This window comes from Chlorocebus sabaeus, chromosome 14, assembly GCF_047675955.1.
Source record: "Chlorocebus sabaeus isolate Y175 chromosome 14, mChlSab1.0.hap1, whole genome shotgun sequence".
Lineage (NCBI taxonomy): Eukaryota > Metazoa > Chordata > Mammalia > Primates > Cercopithecidae > Chlorocebus > Chlorocebus sabaeus.
This window is the reverse complement of record NC_132917.1, coordinates 98,032,643-98,057,427: the sequence shown is the minus strand read 5'-3', so window position 1 is coordinate 98,057,427 and position 24,785 is coordinate 98,032,643. Positions and strand designations below refer to the sequence as shown.

Here is a 24,785-nt window from a genome sequence, read left to right as displayed (position 1 = left end):
CAGAGGAGCCAGTGTCCGAAGGCGCACAAGGACAGGCTTCCCCGTCCTGTGAGGGATCAGTGCGTGTCCTGGGGCTGGGACACTGTCCCCCGACCTATGACGGAGGTGCCCTTCGGCCACTGGCTGCATCCTCCACTGACCTCCATAGCCCGCAGGCATTGCCCCTCCTCACCGCTGCCTTGTCTGGCCTCATCAGTTCTCAGGTGTAAGTTCCTGAGGCCGACTGCCTCTGAGGCCCGAAGAAGCAGGAAGTGCCTGAATTTCTCAGGGCCCCTATGCCGTCTAGCTCACTGAGGACCCCGTGGCCATTTGGTGACCTGGCACCCTGCCAGGAAATAGCTGCACCCTGACTCATGAGGGCCTCCTCAGGGCCCAAAGTGGGAACCAGCCAAGTTGCCTGATCTCGGGGAAGCCGTCAGTCCCAGAGGCCTGACCATCTTGTGCTCTTTGCCACGTTTGCGGCAGGGCACACGCGTTCTGAAGGAGGACCCCCACGCTACTCTCAGAGGTGAGGCGAGCAGCATCCTGGCATTTGCAGTCAGACAGCATTTGCTGTCACGTAGTCCCTGCGTCACTGTGCATGGAATGTGTTGTCTCTTGGAGCCTCTATTTCCTTCTCTGCAAAGTAGTTGCTACTGCGCAGGGGCAGCGTGAGTCCGAAATGTGATCACGCACGCTACAGCCCTGTGCCCACTCCCCACTGCAGAGGTTTGCGGTAAAATGATTTCCAGTGTTGCACCAGAACCTCTTCATTTCTCTCCTGTCTCCCTCCACCTCCCAGCTAGTCTTTCTCAGGGTGCGAGCTTTGGATCCGGTAGTCAGAAAGCTGCAGCGCACTGCAGACCACCCCCGCCTGCCCTGCCCACCATCCCCATCCCGCGTCGCCAGCACCTCAATGGCCATCCTCTTTATCGTGGGCTGGATGCTCTTGGGGAGTGTGTATGCCCCATTCTTCCAGGGAACGCTTAAGATAGGCAGCTGCTTCTCGCCAAGCTTCTGGGGGAGGGCAGGGAGCATGAGGCCCTCTGGGCTGGTCCTACTGCCCTCACCCCCACCTCAAGCAAGTCCCTCAGAGGCCTCACCGGGCCCAGAGCCCCATGGGTAGGGGCTGGCAGCGGGACTTGGGGGAGAGGCTGGGCAGGCCAGCGTCACCAAGCCCACAGCTCTGGATCCTGGGCCCCAGGCGTTTCCTGACAGGGTGGAGTTGGCCCCCGCTGGCTGGGGATGGGACGGGGACCGGCAATGAGCGCCACACTTCCCAGCCAGGCCCTCTCAATACCTCAGTCTGAAGGATCAGCTCACAGGATGCCAAGATCTCGCCCTCTTCCTTCCCCAGCTCCTTCACAAGGGGGTGCCACCTCATGGGGGGCAGGATCCGGTCCTGGAGATCCAGCCAGACCACTGGGGGCCACATGCTCCGTCCCCACAAGCTCTCCTTGCCCTGGAGGGGGGAAGTTCACAAAACATGGAGACCACGCTGGCAGGGCCCAGCTCTGCCTGGGCTTCTCAAGGCAAGGGCGACAGCTGGCAGACGAATTTCCACGGTGCTCTCTGCACGTCAGGCCGCATGGGAGAAATTTCCATACATTTTCCTCTAAAATAAATCCCCTCAGCCACTCTGCAAGGTAGGTCCTCTTCCTCCTGCTCTGCCCAGCCCACCTTACCCAGGAGTCACGCTGCCACAGCTCTAGCACCACGAGCGGCGGGCTCTCTTTGGTGTCCTGCGGGTTCTCGTACAGAAGGAGGTGCTGGAAGATGAGTGTCTGGGCCCACGTGGGGCCTGCAGAGCTCCTCAGGGTTTGGGTGCACTGGCTGTGGTTCAGGAAGACCACCCGAATGAAGGGCCCTGGAGGGGTGGAGGACGAGGGAGCAGTGTCTTGAGCTGGGAAGAGGGGCTTTCCTCTCTTCTGCTGCTGCAGCCGCTGGATCCGGTGCGGCCCAGGAGGGTCAGGCAGGGCAGCCACTGAGGCCTCCCAGGGCCCCCTCAGAGTCAGAGTCAGCACCGGGGCCTGTCACCAGAGGCCAGGCATCATCTGGTCCCATCCATGAGTTCTGTGTGCCTCCCTGGGTTGAGGCCTGGGCCTCACAGAGATGGAGGGCAGGGGCTCCTCTGGAGGAGTTCTGGGGAGGAGGTCACTTGTGGCTGCCCTTTCTTTCTTTCTTTCTTTTTTTAATCCTTTTTTTTTTTTCTGGTCAGAGTTTCACTCTGTCACCCAGGCTGGAGTGAAGTGGCACAATCTCGGCTCACTGCAACCTCTGCCTCCCGGGTTCAAGTGATTCTCCTGCCTCAGCCTCCCAAGTAGCTGGGATTACAGGCGCCTGCCACCATGCCTGGCTAATTTTTGTATTTTTAGTAGAGACGAGGTTTCACCATGTTGGCCAGGCTGGTCTTGAACTCCTGACCTTGTGATCTGCCCACCTCGGCCTCCCGAAGCGCGGGGATTACAGGTGTGAGCCACCGCGCCCGGCTCTGTGGCTGCTCTTTCATGGCAGCGGCAAGTGGCCTGGCATCAGGGAGCACCACAGGGGCCTCTCGATGTGGGTGGTGAAGCCCGAGGGATACAACTCCCAGCAGACATCCTTGGAGCCCTGCCACCTACTGTCCCCGCTCCCTACAAACCGCACTGAGGACCAGGCTGGAGCACGTGGCTTGTCTCCTGAAACTCTCACTGGGGCATCCTCACAGGACCGAGGACAGGCCCTCCCCACAGGCCCTCTCGGCCCCTACTGTCCAAACAGAGTGGCACATGGTTCCCAAGCATACTGCCCTCTCTCTTGCCCTCATGCCCCACCAGCACTGCCAGGCAGCTCCTCTTCCATGCCCAGCTAAGTGCCCACCACTGGGATGGAGCCCCCTCAGCTCCCGCTTCTAATTCCACAGCACTGGGGTCGTGCCTCAAGAGCAGCCCTGCCTCGAAGTCTTGGTTTTGTGTCTTTTCCCCAAACCAGCACCATGAGCTGATTGGGAGACGGGTCTGCATCTCCGTCACCCTCATCCATGCCTCTGTCTTTACACTGCTGAGCAGCTGTAACACCAGGACCCAGGGACAAGGCTCGCAGCTGGTGAGGGCCCAGCGGGCAGGGGCCCTGGCTGGGACTGCAAGCAGGAAGAGGACCCTGCTCTCCTCCCTGAGGCCTCGTCCTCAGCTGGGGACAAGGCTGCCTACCACCTACCTTGGAATGTCAGGATCTGATTGGACACCAGGTTCCGGGCCTGGTAGATGTAGCAGAAGAGCTGGTAGTAGTGGGGCTCTGGGGAAAGAGGAGCCATGCCTGTCACCTCCCCAGGACCCCAGCGGCTCCCTCTGGCTGCCCCCACCGCTTCCCCACCCTCTGCCCTTGGCACTGGCCTCTGGGGCCATTCAAGCAGCCTCCTGAGCCAGCACTTACTGTTAAAGGTGCAGTAGATGAAGGGCATGTTGGGGGGCCGGGCGTCCTGCCTCTGGGGGTCCCTGAACTGTCTGTCCAGACCCCACGGCCATGGCTTGCTCTCCTCTTCCTTCCCAGCTCGGTGTTTCAGATCCATGGCCTGCAGCCAGGACAGTCTCCCCTGAGGCCCTCGGGTGCTGCTCCTGTGTCCTCTAGCCCAGGCCCGGTCGCCCTCCTCCCGCACGCTGCCACCCTCCTCCCGCACGCTGCCACCCTCGCCAGCCTGAGGCGCAGAGGCCCTTCCTCCGCCATCAGCGCCCCAGCCGGGCCAGGCCCTGGCCTCTCCGGGCGGGAGGTTGCAGGCAGGCGCCCCCAGCCTGCGAGGCTTTACCAAGGAGCCCTCCAGGAGGAAGACGGGCGCGATGCCCTTGTCCTTGTCGGGCACCAGCCTGCGGCGCCAGCAGCGGCGGCGGAAGCGGCTCCGGGGCTGAGGGTGGAGGTGGAACTTGGAGCCGAAGGCGTCGTACTCCCAGCCGTCCTCCTCGCCCTGGGCCGGGCCCTGCGGTGGGGAGGAGCGCAGGGCTGTGTTCCCGCAGCCGCGAAGGGGGCTCTGCCCGCAGCCCCCGCCAGGGCCCCCGCGGACGCCTCACCAGCTGCAGGAAGGAGACGGTCTCCTGCTCGCGGCTCAGCTCCCCGCGGTTCCGGAAGCGCACGCGCGCCCAGCGCCGCCGGCGGCACGAGTGGTAGGTCTTCTCCACCGGGCTCCAGACCTGGGGCAGGCCCGACGGGGGGATGCCCACGCCATACTCCCAGCCTGCGGCGGGGGTACCAGGGCCCTGAGTCCGCAGGTGCCCGCGGGTTGGGAGGCCCGGACAGGCCCCGGAGACAGGCCCTAGAGGGGCATGACTTCCCTCGCAGCCCGGCCTCTTGCCCTGAGCTGTGGAAAGGACAGTGGCTATACTGTGTCACCTGAATGGCCTGGGACCAGCTGCCCAACTTACAAATGAGGCAGGCGAGGCTCAGAGAAGTCCTGTGACTCGCGCAAGGCCACACAGCCCATAAGCAGCAAAGCTTGCATCTTGAGCCCCGGCCTTGAGACTTGCAGCCCTGGAGCTGCTGCGGGTGAATTCACCCGCCACGTGACAGCCTCCTGGTCACCAGCATCTGCCACGCCTTGCTCTGGGCCAGGCTTCAGGACACACTGAGGGCCTGTGCTGTCTTAAAACTGGGGCCCATGCGTAGGGAAACGCTGGAGACCCCTCTCCGGAGGCTGGGGGGCCGCAGGAATTGAGGCCTGTCCCACTGAGGGCTTGGCTGCTCTGATCCCGCCCTGGTCTCTCCCGATCCCAACCCAAATGACTGACCCTTACTGTCCACTGCGTGGTTCAGCTCCACCACCCAGTCCTTCTTAAAGTGCCAGCCTTGCGGGCACTTCACGTTCTCCCGGGCTTCCATGGGCTGTCCGTTCTGCAGGTGGAGAGGGCGAGCAAGGGGCACATGAGCTGGGAGGAGGCTGCCCTCCCTCCCTCTTCCCACACCTGTGTGCGTGCGGGCCGTGGCCACAGCAGCCTCCCACTCCAGGCCAGACTGCTTGCCACACCTCATGCCACCACAGCCATCAGAATACGCTCCAAGGACCTGCCTTTCTGCGCTGGAAACTGCTGGGGAGACTAGCATGCTTTTGAGATCAGTTAAACCCACACTGCCCAATACAGTAACCACCAGCCGCCTGGGGCTACTCTAGCTTAAATGAGTTAAAATTCAAAGTTTAGTTCCTTCGTCTCACGAGTGCCCCATTTTAAGCGCTCAGTAGCCACACGTGCAGATATGGAAGATTTCCATCATCACGGAGAGTTCTACTGGACAGTGCCGGGTTAGCCCATCCCAAGCAGATTCTCTCCTTTGGGGTCAGCAGTACCTTTGAAGGAAGCCTAGGAGGAACCACTGCTCCCTTTTGTTGTTTCTCAGCCTTATTTAAGGTATTTCTACAAACCCCTCACCCCGTCAGTGCTGAGAGAGCCTGCGGGCTGGTGCGCTCACCCAGGGCCCCACGCATAGTGCAGGGCATAGGACTCAGACCCTTTCCACTGGGACCCCCAGCTTCCAAGGCGCCCCGCCTGGTGGCCTTGCTTGCCCCCCAACCCCTGAAGCAGCTTCGGCCCTACTCACCACGTCTGTGTTTGGGATGGCGGCAGGCCCCCAGGCGCCTCTGGTGTCGCGGCCCTGGTTCTCATATACCTCCTCCAGCACCTGGCTCTTGTTGATGTCTATGTCCAGGAGGAGTCTGGGGGTAGTGAGACCCCAAGTTCCCAGCACACCTCCCCGAGCAGCCCCTGGGGCTGTCCTCTGCTGGCCAAGCGTTCCCATACCTGGCATCCCCATCTGCTCTGAGCAGGACAGGGCCAGCAGGGCCTGGCATGCAGGACCGGGTGGTGGGCAGGGTGCTTGGCCTGGTGCACCTCGGCCCTCTAGCACCAGGCTTAGGGGCTGGGTACCCATCTTTCTGGGCTGACGTGGACTGGCCCTCCCAGGTGAAAAGTGTCCCCTCCAGTGGTGGGGCCTGCCCCCTCCAGCCTTACCTCCTCTGAGGTTCCACTGTCCAGCTGTCCTGCCAGTGCCATCCCAGGGGTGGCTGGAAATCCGTCATGGGGAGGGTCTTGTTCCCCATGACATCTGAGAAGTTGGGGCAGCGATACAGCCCCTGCTGCCCCCACTGGTCTTTATACTTGGCCTGATTCTCATACTAGGGGAGGGAAGCTTGTCAGGGCGGCCGCCTCCTCCAGCACAAAGTGCGGGGACATGGGCCTCCCCTGGACCCCCTGACTCTGGGCTGCAGGGGCATCCTAAAGCTGTGGTAGCCAGGCAAGAAAGGGCCATGTCCCCATTGCACAGGTGAGGGCACTGAGGCTCAGAGGTCAACCCTGCCCAGGGTCACTCAGCTGGCCAAGTGGAGTGGATGCTGCATGTTTGGACAGAGATGTCGTAAGACATCTGTGTAGTGCTTGGAGGCACAGACATGCAGAGAGGTCTGGGTTGAAGGGGAGGGAGCAGGGCCTGTGTGCTCAGCGGGGACAGTGTGGATGAAAAGGCCCAGAGGCAGCAACGGTGGTCAAATGGTGCAGGAGAGCTGGGCTCCCCAGGGTCTGCAGTGACGAGAGAGCAGGCAGCTGCCATCAAAGGCACCGGCCCAGTCCTCTGGTGCCTGCTGAGCATACAGGCCCTGCTCCCTGCCCCTCACCCTGAACCCCTTTCTGCCTCTGCACCTCCAAGACCTACAGAGCTGGTTAGACACATTATAATGTATCCATCTACACATGCAACTTAGACACTGCAAACATATGTTTTAATTCAGTAAGTTAAAAAGCCTGACACTCAAGCCTTATTTCCCCTCTGCTGTTCACATGACTTCCTGAGCCATGTCCTCCCTCAGACCATGTCCGTCCCTCAGCCATGTCTCCCCTCCTCTGGTTCCAGAGCAGTCCCTGGCCGCCGCCCGCCCACTCCCCGGGTTGATGGCTCTGTGGGCAGATGCCTCAGATCCTGCTCCTCTGCCGTGCTAGGCCTTCACCTCCTGGGACCCTGCTGGGGCCTGCAGGGGTCCCGGGCTGCCCTGTTGGTGATGGGTGAGGCCCCTGCAAGTCAGAGCCTTGCTTACTTCATGTGCTATTGATGAACTAGGAGAAAGCTCGGAATAAACCTGCATCAGGGAGAGGGGGATCAGGCCCTGGAGGCCACTTAGTTGCCCCCTTTGTCTCCACACGTGTGTGGAGGATCAACAAGAGACCAGAGCTGGCAGCGTCCAAGATTACTTTAGTCTCTGCCTCCTCTATCAGACTCTCTCTTCGCCCTCAGGTTCGGTCAGAATTTTTTCTCCCTCTTCAGTGCAGGGCTACTGCAGGTTCACCCTCCCTCATCACGCCAAACGCCCTGCAGGGAGGCCATCTCTTCCCTGCCAGGCCACCCCACCCCCACCCCTGCATGCCTGCCCTGGCCTTGGGCTGCCGCTCGCCACTCACCGTCTCGGCGTACACCGCCATGTCACCCTGGCAGAGAAGCTGCAGGTCCTTGCTGTCGGTGACATTGCCAAGCCACATGCAGACCCGGAGGTGAGCTGGGAGCACATCCTTCTGTCCTTCACCCTCTGGGTACTGAGTCAGAGGCCGATCGGTCCCATAGGGGCACTAAACACCCTGAACACCACCCCAGCCACCCCCCAAGTGGGCTGTACCTGCCCCTTCCCCCCGAGCCCTGGGAGTGGGGCCCTCACTGAGCTGAGTGCTGGAGCTGTAAGTGAATGGCATAGAGTTCTGTTCTGCCCTCCAGAGCAGGGTGGCTCCACCTTGGCAGCCATGAAGCAGAGAGGCTGGGAGTGCCTCGCAGAGGGAGTAGCAGGGACGTTGATAATGGGACTGACGGACATTCCTTGTGAGTTTGTTATGGGCCGGCACTGTGCCAGTTGCCCCGTGTGCGTCGTAGGCCTGGATCCTCACAGCCCACCACGAGGAGGGCATGGTGATTGCCAGGCCCATTCTACAGAGCAGCACACTGAGAGCTGGGCATGGTCAGGAGTTGGCCTAGGGCCACACAGAGCCAGGATTCATGTCTCAGGGGCTCTTGCAGGATGCAAAGGACTCTGGTGGGCATGGAAGGAGCTTTGCACATTGGTGGAGAGGGCAAAGGGCAGGTGCAGTTGGGGCCAGGGCAAGCCCAGAGTGTCCTCACTGTTGGGAGTATGGGCTAGAGAGAATGGATGCAGGCACAGGGGCCAGGGGCCAGGCCACAAGGCGGCACCTTCTCCAGGAGGCAGTGGGGAGCCAGGGAGTCTCTGATGGGGGGAGGGAGTGGCCCCCACGTCCCCCCGGGAGGATCAGAAGCAGGGAGGCCACTGTCACGGCCAGGAGTGAGGGTGGCGGTCCGGGTGTTTAGTCTTATTTATAGCTTGTATCTGATATGATGGGCTGGTGCCAAATCTTACAGACATTCAATATTTTGGAGATCACCCTGTCATGGTCCAGGGAAGAGATGACAAGGGGCTGGACCAAGTGGCGGCCATGAGGATGATGGAGGAGGTGGATTTGTTTTCTGGTTTTGTTTCGTTTTTTTTTTTTTTTTTTTGAGATGGAGTCTCGCTCTGTCACCCAGGCTGGAGCAGCGTCATGATCTCGGCTCACTGCAACCTCCGTCTCCCAGGTTCAAGCGATTCTCCTGCCTCAGCCTCCCGTGTAACTGGGATTACAGGCAAGCGCCACCATGCCCGGCTAATTTTTTGTATTTTTAGTGGAGATGGGATTTCACCATGTTGGTCAGGCTGGGTCTTGAACTCCTGACCTCAGATGATCCACCTGCCACGGCCTCCCAAAGTGCTGGGATTACCTGTTAGCCACCGTGCCCATGAGGAGGTGGATTTGGGGAACATTTATGAGGTACATGGACTTGGCATCACCCAACATGCTGGCAGCCACAGACCCCTCTCTTCCTCTGGGGACTGCTTCAACCCCATTCCACCTGGTTAAGGGACCAGGGAAACAAGCCCCATACGGGCTGCCCTGCAAGTTCAGGGGCTCCCCCGGGGGCATTTCTTGGCCCTGTCCTCCCCTGAGGACCCCTTGATTCTCACCTGGAGGAGGAGTGTCTGTATCTTCCCACAGAGCCTGCCGGAGTGCAGGGCCCCTGCCCGGGAAAAGAGGACAGAGTGGGCAGGCACCTGTGCGTAGGCCACTCGCTGCTCCTTGGCCACCAGCCAAATCATCACGTCAGGAAGGCCCATCTGGGGCTGCCAAGGTGGGAGAACGTCAGGCCCTGTGCAGCCGGCTCCCAGCCCTGCTCCAGGCCGGTGTGTGCAGCACCCACCTCAGGGAGCACAGCGTTGAGGCGGTACAGCCAGTTCTCCGCTGTGGCCACCATGTCCCTGGGCATGGCTTGCTTGGCCTTTTGGGCCAGTTCCTGCAGGAGGAGGCTGCGGAGCTGCCACCTCTTCCTGTCCAGGTTGGTGGCTTTGGGCTGGTCGGTCATGCAGGGAAGAGGGCGCCTGTGGCCAGGACAGGGTAGTAGGGGCTGGACCTCTCTACTGCTTCCCAGTGTCACCAGTGCCCTGCCTTAGGCCAGTGTGCCCCTCCTGACCTCAACATCCTGCCCCCATCTGCTGCTGGCCTGGCCCGGGAGCCCTTCCCACCGCTCCGTAGGAAGCCTGCTCGCTGTGCGTCCAGCCCTGGGTTCTCATCCAGCCCTCTACCATGGCCTGCAGGGAGGTGGGGCTGTGCGGGCTTGTCTGCAGGAAGGGGACAGGTTGACTCGGTAGGAGCCTCGGGCGTGGGTGTGGGGCAGCAGGGACCATTCTGATGGGGCGGTCAGGGGGCCTGAATGGGAAGGGAGAAGTGACTCTTGGGGTTTCCTGCTGGGGAGAGGTCTGAGCAGTGCTCCTCCCCAAGGAGGGTGGGGGCAGGTGTTCAGGGCACTACTCTGAGCCCCCAGGCCTGGATCTGGCTCAACTCCAGGCCAGCTGTACCCCAGACTGCCCCTACTCCTACTTGCAGTCCTCCACCAGCTCCCTCAGCAGTTTCTCCCACTGGCAGAGGAGAGCTGGGTCCTTCGGATTCCGCGTGGATTTCAGGGTGTCCAGGTTGGCTTTCTGCCCGGCAGGAGAGAAACGGTAAGAGAGCCCGCCTCAGCATGGAGCCCAGCTGGACAGGCCACAGGGCTGATTGGCCCAAGATGTTTTCAGCCACGACCTTGGGAACTTTGAGGCATAACTTGGTGATATCAGTTCAAGGTCATCCACAACTCCGAGGCTAGGACCCCCCCACATCCTTCCAACAGAAGAAACAGGTGGCAAGAAGCTGGGACGGGGTAAGACTGGGAAGCAGTGCAGAGCACTGACCTCCACACAGGCGTGAGAAAGTCATGCCGGAGGTCCCAGCCCCAGGTGGCTCCCGAGAACTACACTCCCGACAGCCACATGAGACCGTTTGTGATCTCACTCCTTCCAGCTTCCATGGTCGGATCTTCATGTCACCTCCATGCCTCCCCCCGACCCTGTCGAACTTCAAAAACCAGCACATTGCTGTGGCTTTGCATGTTATTCCCTTCTACCCCCACCCAGCCCCCAACAAACTCCTATGCATTCTTCAAAACCCTGCTGATGTGTCATCTCTTTTTTTTTTTTTTTTTTTTTTGAGACGGAGTCTTGCTCTGTCGCCCAGGCTGGAGTGCAGTGGCTGGATCTCAGCTCACTGCAAGCTCCGCCTGCCCGGTTTACGCCATTCTCCTGCCTCAGCCTCCCGAGTAGCTGGGACTACAGACACCCACCACCTCACCCGGCTAGTGTTTTTTTTTTTTTTTTATTTTTTAGTAGAGACGGGGTTTCACCGTGTAGGCCAGGATGGTCTCAATCTCCTGACCTCGTGTTCCACCCGTCTCGGCCTCCCAAAGTGCTGGGATTACAGGCTTGAGCCACCGCGCCCGGCCTAATGTGTCATTTCTTTCGTGCACACCTCCTCTCACTATCTTCTCTTCCTCTCCTCTCCCCACCTTCTCTCTCTGACCCTATAGCACCTGGTACCTGCATCTCCATCATAGCCCTAGTTGCACTGCACAGTCACTGCCTGCATGTCCAACTTCCCTAGACAGTGAGGACAGGGGCTGTGTTTAATCATCCTTGTGTCTTCAGCGCATAGCCCTGCTTCTGGCATGTTCTTCTCAACAGTGTGGAATGAATACATGAATGAGCTGTGTGACCAGTTTCCTGCCACTGTGATGCAGTTTCCCGTCTCCCAGCCACACTCTGAACCCTTCCCAGCATCGGCTCCCGCACCACTCACCAGGCGGTCCCGAGTGAAGTGGAGGAGGTTGAGGCAGTTCATGCGGAAGCTGACGTCCTCCCAGTTGGAGGTCACAGCCACGACAGGCTTGATGTTGTACCAGGGCACATAATGGTAGATGTTCCCTGAGACACAGAGACACGTGGAGGGATGGGGTGTCTGGGGGATCCTGGGAGGTCTCTTCTCACTGTGTTCTCTTGAGGACCTCTCTGGACCACTTCACCCTCAAAGATGCGATTTGCTAACAATGCTAACTGGAGCCCTCCAGCTGGGAGGCTGGGCTGCGGCCTAACAGAATGTGAGAATGTGTGCACTTTGACCTTTCATTGTCACATGATCTTCCAGAGTCCCCAGTTTACAGTGGGGAAATCCATGCTAGCAATGGGAGGCAGTTTCCCTGAGGTGGCATAGCCAGGCGGTCAAAACGCAGGCGCCTAGCTCCAGAGCCCTGGGTTTTGAACCTCAAGCGAGACGCCAGGAGTAGGGGCACAGGGCACGACTCCGGGTGGGACGGGGGCAGGGGGATACATATAGATAAACACCACTGATGGGTGCCACAGACTGGGTTTCCTCGCCATGTTCCTTGTTGAAATGAGGTGGAAGCAAGACCAAACGTAAAGGATTCTGAACCACACTGCTGCCGAGTCGGCCTTTGAGGCAGAAATCCACAGAAAACGAACATGTAACCTGCAGAAAATCTGTGAGGCAAGCGAAAGCCAAAGCGGACTTTTGTTCTCCAAATTTCTGGAAACTTCTTGGAGAACTTGTGCTTTTCTTTGGCAACTACAGGAGGAACGGGGGGCAGAAGAGAAAGCCTAGGGCTGACCGGGGTGGGCAGTCTAACAGGGACCGACGTGCTACAGACTGGCTGTGCCCCCCACGGAAAGGCGTACTCAAGTCCTAAACCCCAGGACCTCAGAATGTGGCCTTATTTGGAGAAGGGGTGTCTTTGCAGATGTAATGAGTTAGGATGAGCAGGTGGGCCCTTAATGACTGGTGTCTTTATAAGAAGGGAGACAGAGATGGCAGTTGAGTGAGGACAGACACAGGGAGACGCCGTGTGAGGGCGGAGGCAGGGACTGGCAGGACGCAGCTGCGAGCCCAGGAACACCAAGGACCACAGCAACCGCCACAAGCCAGGAGGGAGCCGTGGCCAGATTCTCCCTCAGAGCCCTTGGCAGGGATCAACACTGACACCCTGACTTTGAACTTCTGACCTCCAGACCTGTGAAAGAATGAGTTTCTGTTGTCTAAAACCACCTGGTTTGTAGGGCTTTGTTATGGCGGTAATACACCATGCAAAGCACGAGCTCCAAACCCTAAGCCGTTGGGGCCGGGGGAATGAGAACTGACGCATCACGTGGGAGGGGACATCGGGGAAGCTTGCCTGTCTCCAGTGTGGCTCTCTGGGTGGAGGGGAAGAAAATCTTGCCCCAGATTTGTAGCAAGTGGGGCCTCACGGACATTGGCATTCAGTGCTGATGTTATCTGTGTAGCCTGAAGAGTGTCCAACAAAAAATTTAATTTAAAGTGGTCTCCAGTAGATTGTTACCAGCCTGGGTAACATAGTGAGACCCTGTCTCTAATTAGCCAACCATGGTGGCTCACACCTGTAGTCCTAGCTACTCAGGAGGCTGGGGTGGGCTTGAGCCCGGGAGTTTGAGGCTACGATGAACCGTGATCATGCCACTGCACTGCAGCCTGGGTGACGGAGTGAGACTGTGTCTCAACCAATCAATAAAATAAAGTGGTCATAAGTAAATAAAAATAGTGGTCCCTGCTAGGCAGTGCCCCAGGTAGCTGGAAGAAGCAACGTTAGCCAGACCTCAGAGAATGCCCACAAAGTTCCACGAAAGTGAGCAGCTGAGAACCCGTGTACACGCTCCTAACCCAGCAACTCCACTCCTAGGTATACACCCAAGAGAAGGGCATCACTGAGACACACGGAGAAGAATGTTCATGGCAGCTCTCATCACAACAGCCAAAAGTTGGAAACAGCCAAAATACCTCTCAAAAAATCTCTTGGCCAGGCGCAGTGGCTCATGCCTGTAATCCCAGCACTTTGGGAGGCTGAGGTGGGAGGATCACCTGAGGCCTGGAGTTTGAGACCAGGCTGCCCAACATGGAGAAACTCTTGTCTCTACTAAACATATAAAAAAAACAATTAGCCGAGTGTGGTGGTGGGCAGCTGTAATCCCAGCTACCTGGGAGGCTGAGGCAGGAGAATCACTTGAACCTAGGAGGCGCAGGTTGCAGTGAGCCGAGATTGCACCACTGCACTCCAGCCTGGGCAACAGAGTGAGACCCCATCTTGAAAACAACAACAAAAAAGGGCCAGGAACAGTGACTCATGCCTATAATACCAGCACTTTGGGAGACCAAGGCGGGTGGATTACCTGAGGTTAGGAGTTCAAGACAGCCTGGTCAACATGGTGAAACCCCATCTCTATTAAAAATACAAAAATTAGCTGGGATTGGTGGTGTGTGCCTGTAATCCCAGCTACTTTGGAGGCTGAGGCAGGAGAATCACTTGAACCCGAGAGGCGGAGGATGTAGTGAGCCGAGATAACGCCACTGCACTCCAGCCTGGGCAACAGAGCGAGACTCCTGCTCAAATAAATAATAAATTAATAAATAAATAAATAAATAAATAAAATAATCTTTCAGCTGGGCGCGGTGGCTCAAGCCTGTAATTCCAGCACTTTGGGAGGCCGAGACAGGCGGATCACAAGGTCAGGAGATCGAGACCATCCTGGCTAACACGGTGAAACCCCGTCTCTACTAAAAAATACAAAAAACTATCCGGGCGACATGGCGGGCGCCTGTAGTCCCAGCTACTCGGGAGGCTGAGGCAGGAGAATGGCGTGAACCCGGGAGGCAGAGCTTGCAGTGAGCCGAGATCCGGCCACTGTACTCCAGCCTGGGTGACAGAGCAAGACTCCGTCTCAAAAAAAGAAAAAAAAAAAATCTCTCAAAAATCTCTTTCAGTAGTAGAAAGGATAAATAAATTATGGTACATTTACACAATAGAATAATACACAGCAGTCAGTGAATGAGCTGTGACTACCCTATGTCATCTGGATCTGTGAACACACTGCACAAACAGAACAGTGAGCAAAAGAAACCAGATACAAAATAATACACATAATATTTTTTATATAATAATATTTTTTATATAATATTTTTTATATAATAATAATATATAAAAAATATATTAAAGAGGCAGGGCACGGCAGCTCATGCCTGCTCGTGCCTGCAATCCTAGTGCTTTGGGAGGCTGAGGCCAGGAGTTCAAGGCTGCAGTGAACTATGGTCATGCCATGGAGGTGAGGAGTGGCTGTGGTTGAGCAGTGTTTTGAGCTGCATGTATGCGTGCTTGATACTCGCTCCTTTCGATCCGAATGATCTAGAGGGCCTTGGAGGGGTGGGGTGGGCACAGGGGCCTCTGAAGTGCTCCCACTCCATGATCTGAGTGCTATTACAAGGGCATGTTTGCTTTGTGATAATTCACTGAGCTTGACACTTTGATTTGTGTACTTTTCCATAAGTATGTTCTACTTGAATTGAAAGTTTACTTAAATTAAAAAATAGTGGGGCAAAACACCCAAAATCAGTACGTAAAATACAGTGTGTCGAAGATGGAAAATGCTAAGGAGAAAATCGAGGAAGGGAACAAGGGAGATGCTGAGTAATTTAAATAGAATGGTCACCTAAGGACTTTCTACGAACACCTAGAAGAAATCATCTAGAATGTAGCCCAGAGAGAGGACAAGATGAAAAATATGGAAGAGATTTAAAAATATGAAGGACAGAAGGAGAAGGTCCACAGAGGACAAAGTGAGTTCCGGAAGGAGATATAGTGGGGAAGAGGTAATTTTCAAAGGGAAAATATAATTTTCCAGGATTTTTGGAAGACACCAGTTTCAGACCCTGGCCTTTGTGTGAAAGACAAGAATGATAAATAAGCAGGGACGCGTGCCTGGGGCTCTCGGTGTGAGGATACACAACAGCAGTTTTCCTCTCCAACTCTTGGAGAACTTACAAAAGCAACAAGGAGAAGGAAAATAACTCAGTTTTCAGCAAAACAAGGAGACAGATATAATCTGCAGACTCAAAATACACGTGAGGACTGCCAAAAGCAACTGTGACCGCCACCGAAGCCAAGGCGTGAAGTGCAGCAGCAGCAGCCGCCTGGGGGACACGACTAGCAAGACAGACAGCGGGAAGCGCTCTGAGTAGGGGCAGATTGCAGAAAGTGCCAGCAAAAACACACTGCCTGAAGGAGCTCAGGACACACGTGAGGCAACGTGAGCCCGCGAACCTCAGAAAACAAGTAGCAGAGAAAACAAAAACAGAGACGGGAAGGTAGCATAAGTAGTCCACGGGAGATTAGACGCTGCAGACACTTCAGTGAGAGGCATGGAAACAAGGATAGAAATGAGAAAAGTGACTGAAATGAAATGGAAAGAATAGATCAGAAAAGCATCGGGAAGAAAATGACAGATATAGATAAAACCAAAGAGCATCACTAAACCCATAAATGGAGCCTCTGATGTAGAAAATTAAATAATGGAACACAGTAAGTATTTTAACACGTAACCTAAGAAAACACATGAGGAAAGGATGGTCTTTTTAACAAATGGTGCTTGAACAACTGGATATTCACATGCAAATTAATTCAAAATGAATCATACAGAGAAGTGTAAGAACTAAAACTGTAAAACTTTTTTTTTTTTTTTTTTTTTTGAGACAGGGTCTCACTCTGCTCCCCTCCCTGGAATAGAGCGGTGTGATCATGGCTCACTAAAACCTTGACCTCCTGGGCTCAATCAATCCTCCTGCCTCGGCCTCCTGAGTAGCTGGTACTATAAGTGTGTGCTGCCATGCCCAGCTAAATTTTTTTTAAAAAATTGTAGGATCTCGCCATGTTGCCCAGGCTGGTCTTGAATTCCTGCCTCAGCCTCCGAAAGTGCTGGGATTACAGGTGTGAGCCACCGCACCCCGCCAAAACCAGAAAACTTAGAAGAAAAAATAGGAGAAAAATCTTCACGATCATGAGTTAACCAAAGAGTTCTTAAATATAACACCGTAAAAGAAAAAATAAATTGGACTTTTATCAAATTAAAAATGCTGGCACTTCAAAAGACACTACTAAGAAAATGAAAAGACAAGTGATGGACTATTTGCAAATCACATATCTGGCAAAGAACTTGTATTCAGAATATATAATGAATTCTTATAACTGAATAATAAGAAAAACAACCCAAATTAAAAACAGGCAGCACATTTGAGGCCTGGCGCGGTGGCTCACGCCTGTAATCCCAGCACTTTGGGAGGCCGAGGCCGGGGGATCACAAGGTCAGAAGATCGAGACCATCCTGGCTAACACGGTGAAACCCCGTCTCTACTAAAAATACAAAAAATTAGCCGGGCAAGGTGGCGGCGCCTGTGGTCCCAGCTACTCAGGAAGCCGAGGCAGGAGAATGGTGTGAACCTGGGAGGCGGAGCTTGCAGTGAGCCGAGATTGCGCCACTGCACTCCAGCCCGGGCGACAGAGCAAGACTCCGTCTCAAAAAAAAAAAAAAAAACAAGAAGATAAATGAATGGTTTATGAGCATTGAGCATGAAAAGATGTGGCCGGGCGCGGTGGCTCACGCCTGTAATCCCAGCACTTCGGGAGGCCGAGGTGGGTGGACTGCTTGAACCCAGGAGTTTTGACACCGGCCCAGGCAACATGGTGAAACCCTGTCTCTACGAAAAACACAAAAATTAGTCAGGCGTGGTGGCACATGCCTGTAGTCCCAACTACTTGGTGGGACTGAGGCAAGAGAATTACTTGAACCCTGGGGGTGGAGGTTGCAGTGAGCCGGGATTGCCCCACTGCACTCCAGCCTGGGCGACAGAGCGAGACTCGGTCCAAAAAATAAATAAATAAAGACTTGTATACGAATGTTCACAGCAGCTTTATTCTTTTTTTTTTTTTTTTTTTTGAGACAGAGTTTCGCTCTTGTTGCCCAGGCTGGAGTGCAATGGTGCAATCTCAGCTCACCATAACCTCCGCCTTCTGGGTTCAAGCGATTCTCCTGCCTCAGCCTCCTGAGTAGCTGGGATTAGAGGCATGCGCCACCACTTCCGGCTAATTTTGTATTTTCAGTAGAGACAGGGTTTCACCAAGTTGCTCAGACTGGTCTCGAACTCCCGACCTCAGGTGATCCACCCGCCTCGGCCTCCCAAAGTGCTGGGATTACAGGAGTGAGCCACCAGGCTCAGCCAGCTTTATTCTTAATAGCTAAGAAGGGGGAGCAATGTCCATCAACTGATGAATGGATTAACAAATGATGGACGGTACACCCATACGATGGAATACTATTTGGCAATGAAAAGGGAATGGAGTACTGATACATGCTACGTCATGGATAAACCTGGAAAACATTAAGCCAAGTGAAGGAAGCCAGATGCAAAAGATGACATATTGTATAATTTCATTTATATGAAATATCCAGGAAAAGTAAATATGCAGAGACAAAAGTACATTAGTAGTTGTGTTGACCTGGGGGTGGGAACAGGAAAGTGGCTACAAAACAAGAGAATTCTGTGGTTTGTAAATTACATCACTAAATAAATTACTAACAAAATCAGATTTTACTCATACACATAGATGCAAAATCCTCAACAAAATATTAGCAACTTAATTCCAGAATGCATAACAAAGATAGGACGGGCATGGTGGCTCACGCCTGTAATCCCAGCAGTTTAGGAAGCTGAGGGGAGTGGATTACCTGAGGTCAGGAGTTCGAGACCAGCCTGGCCAACACGGCAAAACCCCATCTCTACTAAAAATACAAAAATTAGCCAGGCATGGTGGCGCACTCCTGTAATCCCAGCTACTCAGGAGGCTGAGGCAGGAGAATCACTTGAACCCGGGAATCCAGGAGGCAGACCACTGCACTCCAACCTGGGTGACAGAGTGAGACTCCGTCCCAAAAATATTTTAAAAAAGGTATAACAAAGGTAATGTAAGCTGTCAATGCAATTATACTGTAATTAATTGCATGGTATATTACATATAATAAAACAATTATTTCTGGGAGGTGGCATATTACTAACTCAAAGTAGACTATGATGAGTCAAGGGTCAATATTGTAATTCCCTAAGAAACCACTAAAAATAATCCAAAGATACATATTGTCAATAGATAGAATATAATACTAAAAACCAAACAAAAAATACCTGATGAAAACAAAAGAACACAGGAAATTCCAGTGGTCTTTTTTGGAGAAATTGTCGAGCTTATGCTAAAATAAGAAAATGGGAAGGAACTCATTTTTAACCAAAGTCCAACCCAAAGACTTGTACAATAGCCAAAATTATTTTGTAAAGGAACAACTAGGCCGGGTGCAGTGGCTCACGCCTGTAATCTCAGCACTTTGGGAGGCTGAGGTGGGCGGATCACCTTAGTTTGGGAGTTTGAGACCAGCCTGACCAACATGGAGAAACCCTATCTCTACTAAAAATGCAAAATTAGTCAGGCGTGGTGGCGCATGCCTGTAATCCCAGCTACTTGGGAGGCTGAGGCAGGAGAATCGCTTGAACCCAGGAGACGGAAGTTGTGGTGGATAAGGATAGGCAGATAGATCAATATGGTTAACTGATTTTCAACCCAGGTGGCAAAGTAATTCAATGTGGGACTGAATAGTCTTTCAGGCAAATGGTGCTGAACTGGTTATCTGTGTAGAGAAAAAGAACGTGTATATCTGTATAGAGAAAAATAATCTCAATTCCTCCCTCATACCATACGCAAAAATTAAGTCAAATTGAATCATAAACCCAAACAAAAAAGATAAAACGATAAAGCTTGTAGAATGAAACAGAGGAGACAATTTTCATGATCTTGAGATAGATATTTCTTAGACCACATAATGTACTAACTACAAAATTAAAGATAATCAACAGGGTTTGGCACAGTGGCTCACACCTGTAATACCAGCACTTTGGGAGGCCCAGGCGGGTGGATTACTTGAGCTCGGGAGTTTCAGACCAGCCTGGGCAACGTGGTGAAATTCCATCTCTGTGAAAAATTAGCTGGGTGTGGTGGTGCTAGCCTGGGCCACATGGTGAGACCTTGTCTCCATAAACAATTTTAAAAATAGGCTGGGCACAGTGTCTCACGCTAGTGTAATCCTAGCACTTTGGGAGGCCAAGACGGACAGATCACTTTAGGTCAGGAGTTCAAGGTCAGCCTGGCCAACATGGCAAAACCCCATCTCTACCAAAAATACAAAAATTAGCCAGGCATGGTGGTGGGCGCCTATAGTCCCAGCTACTTGGGAGGCTGAGGCAGGAGAATCACTTGAACCTGGGAGGTGGAGGTTGCAGTGAGCTGAGATTGCACCATTGCACTCCCGCCTGGGCGACAGAACAAGACTCCATCTCAAAAAAAAAAATTAATTAATTTTTTTAAAAAGGTTAGGCAATATATCAAGTACTGGCGAGAACGTAGAGTAATAGGAATTCTCATACCAAGCTGAGGAGAGTGTAATTTAGTATAATCACTTTTGCTCCACTCCTAGGTATATAATTTAGAGAAAGTCTTGCACTTGTCACCAGGAGACATGCACAAGAACGTTTACAACAAAATTATTATAATAGCAAAAAAGATACAACCTAAATGCCTACATATACCACATACTTTGTGGAATATACCACATACACAGTGGAATTTATGCAGAAGTGAAAATGAACTGCGGTACACACACCCACATGCGAAGTTTAACGTTAAGCAGAAGACACAAGACAGATGAATACAGACCGAAAGAGCACCACCACGCCCCGTCCATTTATGTAAAATATAAAAAACGTATCATGTTTAGGATTTCATTCATAGGTGAAGAATTAAAAAGAAAAGCGAGAAGGTGGAGTCAGGGTCATGGCTACTTCTTGGGTGAAGGGATCTGGGAAGAGCAAACGGACCCTTTCTAAGATGCCGATAGTTTTCTATATTTTAAGCTGGGTGGAGAGTTCATGGGTACTCATTTTATTATCATTATTTTTTATTTTTTGGTTAAACAGGGTCTCACTCTGTCACCCAGGCTGGAGTGCAGTGGTACGATCTCTGCTCACTGCAACCTCTGCCTCCCAGGTTCAGGTGATCCTCCCACCTCAGCCTCCCTCATTTTATTATTATTCTTTAAACTACACATACACATTTCATATGCTTTTTGTATATCTATTTCATAATACAAAAATCAAGTAGATCACACTAAGTGAAAGAAGCCATTCACAAAAAACCACATATTAAATGTTCCATATATGACATGTCTGGGATAGGAACATCTACAATCACAGAAAGTAGATGGCTGGGCGTGGTGGCTCATGCCTGTAATCCCAGCACTTTGGGAGGCTGAGGCGGGTGGATACTTGAAGTCAGGAGATCGAGACCATCCTGGCTAACACAGTGAGATCCCATCTCTACTAAAAATACAAAAGATTAGCCAGGCGTGGTGGCACATGCCTGGGAGGCGGAGGTTGCGGGGAGGCGGAGGTTGCGGTGAGCCAAGATTGCGCCACTGCACTCCAGCCTGGACAACGGAGAGAGACTCCGTCTCAAAAAAAAAAAAAAAAGAAAAGAAAAGAAAAGAAAAACAACGTAGATGAGTGGTTGCCTAGGACTAGGGAGGTGGGAGATAAATGGGGGGGTGACTGCCAACGGGCATAGGGTTCCTTTTCTGGATAAGGAAATGTTCTAAAATTGATGGTGGTGATGGTTGTACGACTCTGTGAATGTACTAAAAAACTATTGTACAAACTTAAATGGGTGAATTGTATGGCTTGTGAATTATATCTCAATAAAACTTTTTTAAAAAGAGAGGTAGGGAAGTGGGATGCCCAGAAAGGCTCAGAATGGGTGATGAGACGGTAAAGCTGAAGATGATGAAAGTGAGACAGGAGTGCTCTGCAGCAGTGGTTCTCAAACTGGAGCATGCACGCCAGTCACCTGGAGGGCTTGATAAAACACAGACTGGGGCCCTTCCCCAGGTTACTGGATTCTCTAGGTCTAGCGTGGGGTGGAGAACCTGCATTTCTAACAAGATCCCAGGTGATGTTGATGCTGCTGGCCTAGGGTTTGCGCTCTGAGAACCGCTGCTCTGTAGTGCCACTATAGGTGTGCAATAAGTATGTACTGGAGGAGTGAATGAACGGCTGGAGGGGTAGTTGGTTGGATGTTGGGGTAAGTGGGTAGGTGAGAGTTGAGTGGTTGAATGGATGGATAAAAAAATAGATGGATGCATGAACTGGTGGGTGGAGGATGGATGGATGGGAGGTGGTTCAAAGTAGTGGGGGAAAAGATGATGAGGTTGGAGAAGCTGTAGTGTGGAAAGCGGTGTAGAGAAGGACTTCATGTCAAGACCTAGTTTCGACTCTTGGGTTCACCACCTGCTAGCTATACAGTTAGGCAAATGACTTCACCCCCCTGAACCTCATTTTTTCATGTGTGAAATATAGGTAAATAATACTTATGAATCTTCCATGAGCTAATACCCCTGAGAGAGCCCAGCACAGGGTCTGGCATGCAGTGGCTGCTCTCTACTCTTTGCCAGAATCTGACAATTACCATCATATATCACTGGGCTGTACTGTGTGCTTGAGACTAGAGGCTTGTAATTCAGGTCCATCTTGTTCCCATAGTGACCGATGCTGACCTCGAAATGGATCAGGTCTTCAAAGTTGGGCATCATGGTGCAGGAGAGGAAGATGACGCACAGCCCATACTTTTGGCGGTTCTGGTGCTTCTAAAACAATAACCGTCCCACCCCCCATCCCCAGTACATAAGCCAAGGGTTAGATTGATGGGCAGGGAGGCAAGGATGAGGTACTCTCTTTCTTTCAAAGCCATCTTCCCTTCTCTCCCTCTCAAAGGCCTTCAGGGGCTCCCTCGCACCTGGCTGATCCAGGGCAGTTCCTCCAGGACTTCCATCACCTGGCCCCTCCACCCAGCCAGCCCTGGCTCCCTCCCTTCCTGAAATCAGGGGGCTGGGAAGGGGGTGGTCTCCTCCCTTGTCAGGGTAGGCTCTGGGTTGGGCCACCTCTTCCCCGTTCCAAGTAGAGATGCTTCTTCCTTTTTGACTAAACCTTTTCCCTCAGAAGATACAATGTGGATAGGGGTGTAGAGCTGAGATTTTACACAACCCCCCCCCCCCCACACACATACATGCATACTACCAGAAAGGTTGAACCTTCCCACTTCCTCCTCCAGCTGCCCACTATCCCCCCAACTTCAGCTGTTCTCACCAGGTACTTGCTTGGGCCTCCTGTCCATCATATGAGTCCCTCTTGCTTCTGTTCCAACCTGTGCCCCATTCTTGCATCCCCCCAGTCTGTTCACTAGCTCAGGTCTCCCCTATTAAAAAAAATAACTTTCCTTCTCCCATCTGAACCCCATTTAGCTATCACCCATTCTCATTTCCTTTCACGTTAAAAAAAATTTACTTTGAGGCCAGGCGCAGTGGCTTACACCTGTAATCCCAGCACTTTGGGAGGCTGAGGCGGGCGGATCACGAGGTCAGGAGATTGAGACCATCCTGGCCAACATGGTGAAACCCCGTCTCTACTAAAAATACAAAATTAGCTGGGCATGGTGGCGCACGCCTGTAATCCCAGCTACTCAGGAGGCTGAGACAGGAGAATCGCTTGAACCCAGGAGGTGGAGGCGGAGGTTGCGGTGAGCTGAGATCATGCCACTGCACTCTAGCCTGGGCAACAAGAACCAAACTCTGTCTCAAAAAAAAAAAAAAAAAAGCTTTTATTTTATTTTAGTTTTTTTGAGACGGAGTCTCACTCTGTTGCCCAGGCTGGAGTGCAGTGGTCAGATCTCAGCTCACTGCAACCTCTGCCTCCTGGGTTTATGCCATTCTCCTGCCTCAGCCTCCCCAGTAGCTGGGACTACAGGCGCCCACCACCATGCCTGGCTAACTTTTTTTTTTTTTTTTGTATTTTTTTAGTAGAGACAGGGTTTCACCGTGTTAGCCAGGATGGTCTCGATCTCCTGACCTCGTGATCCGCCCATCTCGGCCTCCCAAAGTGCTGGGATTATAGGCTTGAACCACTGCGCCCGGCCAAACTTTTATTTTTTAGAGATGTGGTTTCACTATGTTGCCCAGGCTGGTCTCAAACTCCTGGGGCTCAAGTGATCCTCCTATCTCAGACTCCCACACTTGGCTTTTAATCAGGTTTCTTAGAAGGTTTGTCTCTGTGCACTGGCTCCTACCTCTCCCTCCCACCTATGGCAGCCCAGCTTCTCTCCTAGCCAATCTCCAAGGCTACTGACCTCTTCCTAATAACCAGCATATGTCTCTCAGTCCTTGCCCTTTCTCTCTGCCACATTCGAGATTGCTTGTCACTCCTTTCTGCAAATCTCCACTCCTGCGTCCACCTCTGCAGGTTCCTCTCCAACCTCTTCTACAAACCCCTTCTCTTCTTTCACCTGCCTCTAAAGACTGCGGCATCCTCGAAACTTCCTTCTCCTTTCATTCCACCTACTCTCTTCAGGCAATTTTTTCCACGACCACAGGTTCAAACCTTGGTGTGTTGATGTCACATCCCTGTGTCTAGCAGGCTCCAGAGCTGGTCTATGTTGATGTCTCACACTACATGTCAGAGATGGGGTTCACCATTTCCCTTATACCTTCTCCTTCTTTAGAGAGCCCACCTTGGTGCATTGCACCCCTGACCACCTCATCACCCATGGCAGAAAATGGGCCTCAGCAAGGGGAGTCAGCCTCACTTATTACGTTCTGTTCGTCACTGGCTCTGGACATTCTGTTTCCAAAGGGTCTCTGAAACCTACCCACCTGCTCTCCAGCTCTCTGCCAACGAGGCTGTATTCCTGCTTCTCTTGACTGGGTGACCCCAACTTACTCTCCTCCAGTCTATTGTTACTGCTCCTCCTGCCCCTTCCTGCCTCAGTAAGTAGCCCTCCACTGGCTTCAGGAAGAAACTCAAATCCCTTAGATTGTTTTACAAAGCCCTGAGAAACTAGGTCATGAATTAACACCATTTCTCCTTAACCATATCGGGGATGCTTTTTTTTTTTTGGAGATGGAGTCTCGCTCTGTCACCCAGGCTGGAGTGCAGTGGCATGATCATGGCTCACTGTCACCTCCACCTCCTGGGTTCAAGCAATCTTCCTGCCTCAGCCTCCCTAGTAGCTGGGACTACAGGCGTGCACCACCATGCTCAGCTAATTTTTTTTTTTTTTTTTTTTGTATTTTTAGTAAAGACAGGGTTTCACCATGTTGCCCAGGCTGGTCTCAAACTCCTGGGCTCAAGTGATCCTCCCTCCTCGGTCTCCCAAAGTGCTGGGATTACAGGTGTGAGCCACTGCACCCAGCCCAGATTAGGCATTTTTTTTTTTTTTTTTTTTGAGATGGAGTCTTGCTTTGTTGCCCAGCCTGGAGTGCAGTGGCACAATCTCTGCTCACTACAACCTCCACCTCCGGGGTTCAAGTGATTCTCCTGCCTCAGCCTCCCTAGTAGCTGGGACTACAGGCGTGCACTACCATGCCCAGCTAATTTTTTGTTGTTGTTGTGTTTTTAGTAAAG

The 24,785-nt window shown here is 53.0% G+C and overlaps 1 protein-coding gene across 25 annotated transcripts in view; it reads right to left on the bottom strand.

The window, feature by feature from the left end:
* Nucleotides 1–24,785, bottom strand: part of FER1L5 (fer-1 like family member 5) — a 65,107-nt gene that overhangs the window by 10,143 nt on the left and 30,179 nt on the right. For 20 of the 25 annotated variants that reach the window (XM_073023210.1, XM_008008004.3, XM_073023220.1 and 17 more), the window contains 16 exons: nucleotides 21,799–21,976; nucleotides 11,187–11,311; nucleotides 9,897–9,997; nucleotides 9,220–9,397; nucleotides 8,987–9,142; nucleotides 7,386–7,517; nucleotides 5,949–6,112; nucleotides 5,539–5,653; nucleotides 4,734–4,836; nucleotides 4,020–4,183; nucleotides 3,761–3,928; nucleotides 3,391–3,529; nucleotides 3,175–3,252; nucleotides 1,665–1,846; nucleotides 1,280–1,441; nucleotides 892–996 (listed from right to left, as the gene is read on the bottom strand). In XM_073023210.1, the coding sequence (XP_072879311.1) occupies nucleotides 892–996; nucleotides 1,280–1,441; nucleotides 1,665–1,846; nucleotides 3,175–3,252; nucleotides 3,391–3,529; nucleotides 3,761–3,928; nucleotides 4,020–4,183; nucleotides 4,734–4,836; nucleotides 5,539–5,653; nucleotides 5,949–6,112; nucleotides 7,386–7,517; nucleotides 8,987–9,142; nucleotides 9,220–9,397; nucleotides 9,897–9,997; nucleotides 11,187–11,311; nucleotides 21,799–21,976 (2,250 nt within the window). The remainder of the gene's footprint in view (nucleotides 1–891; nucleotides 997–1,279; nucleotides 1,442–1,664; nucleotides 1,847–3,174; nucleotides 3,253–3,390; nucleotides 3,530–3,760; nucleotides 3,929–4,019; nucleotides 4,184–4,733; nucleotides 4,837–5,538; nucleotides 5,654–5,948; nucleotides 6,113–7,385; nucleotides 7,518–8,986; nucleotides 9,143–9,219; nucleotides 9,398–9,896; nucleotides 9,998–11,186; nucleotides 11,312–21,798; nucleotides 21,977–24,785) is intronic. The other 5 variants (XM_073023214.1, XM_073023206.1, XM_073023202.1 and 2 more) reach the window with 4 other exon arrangements.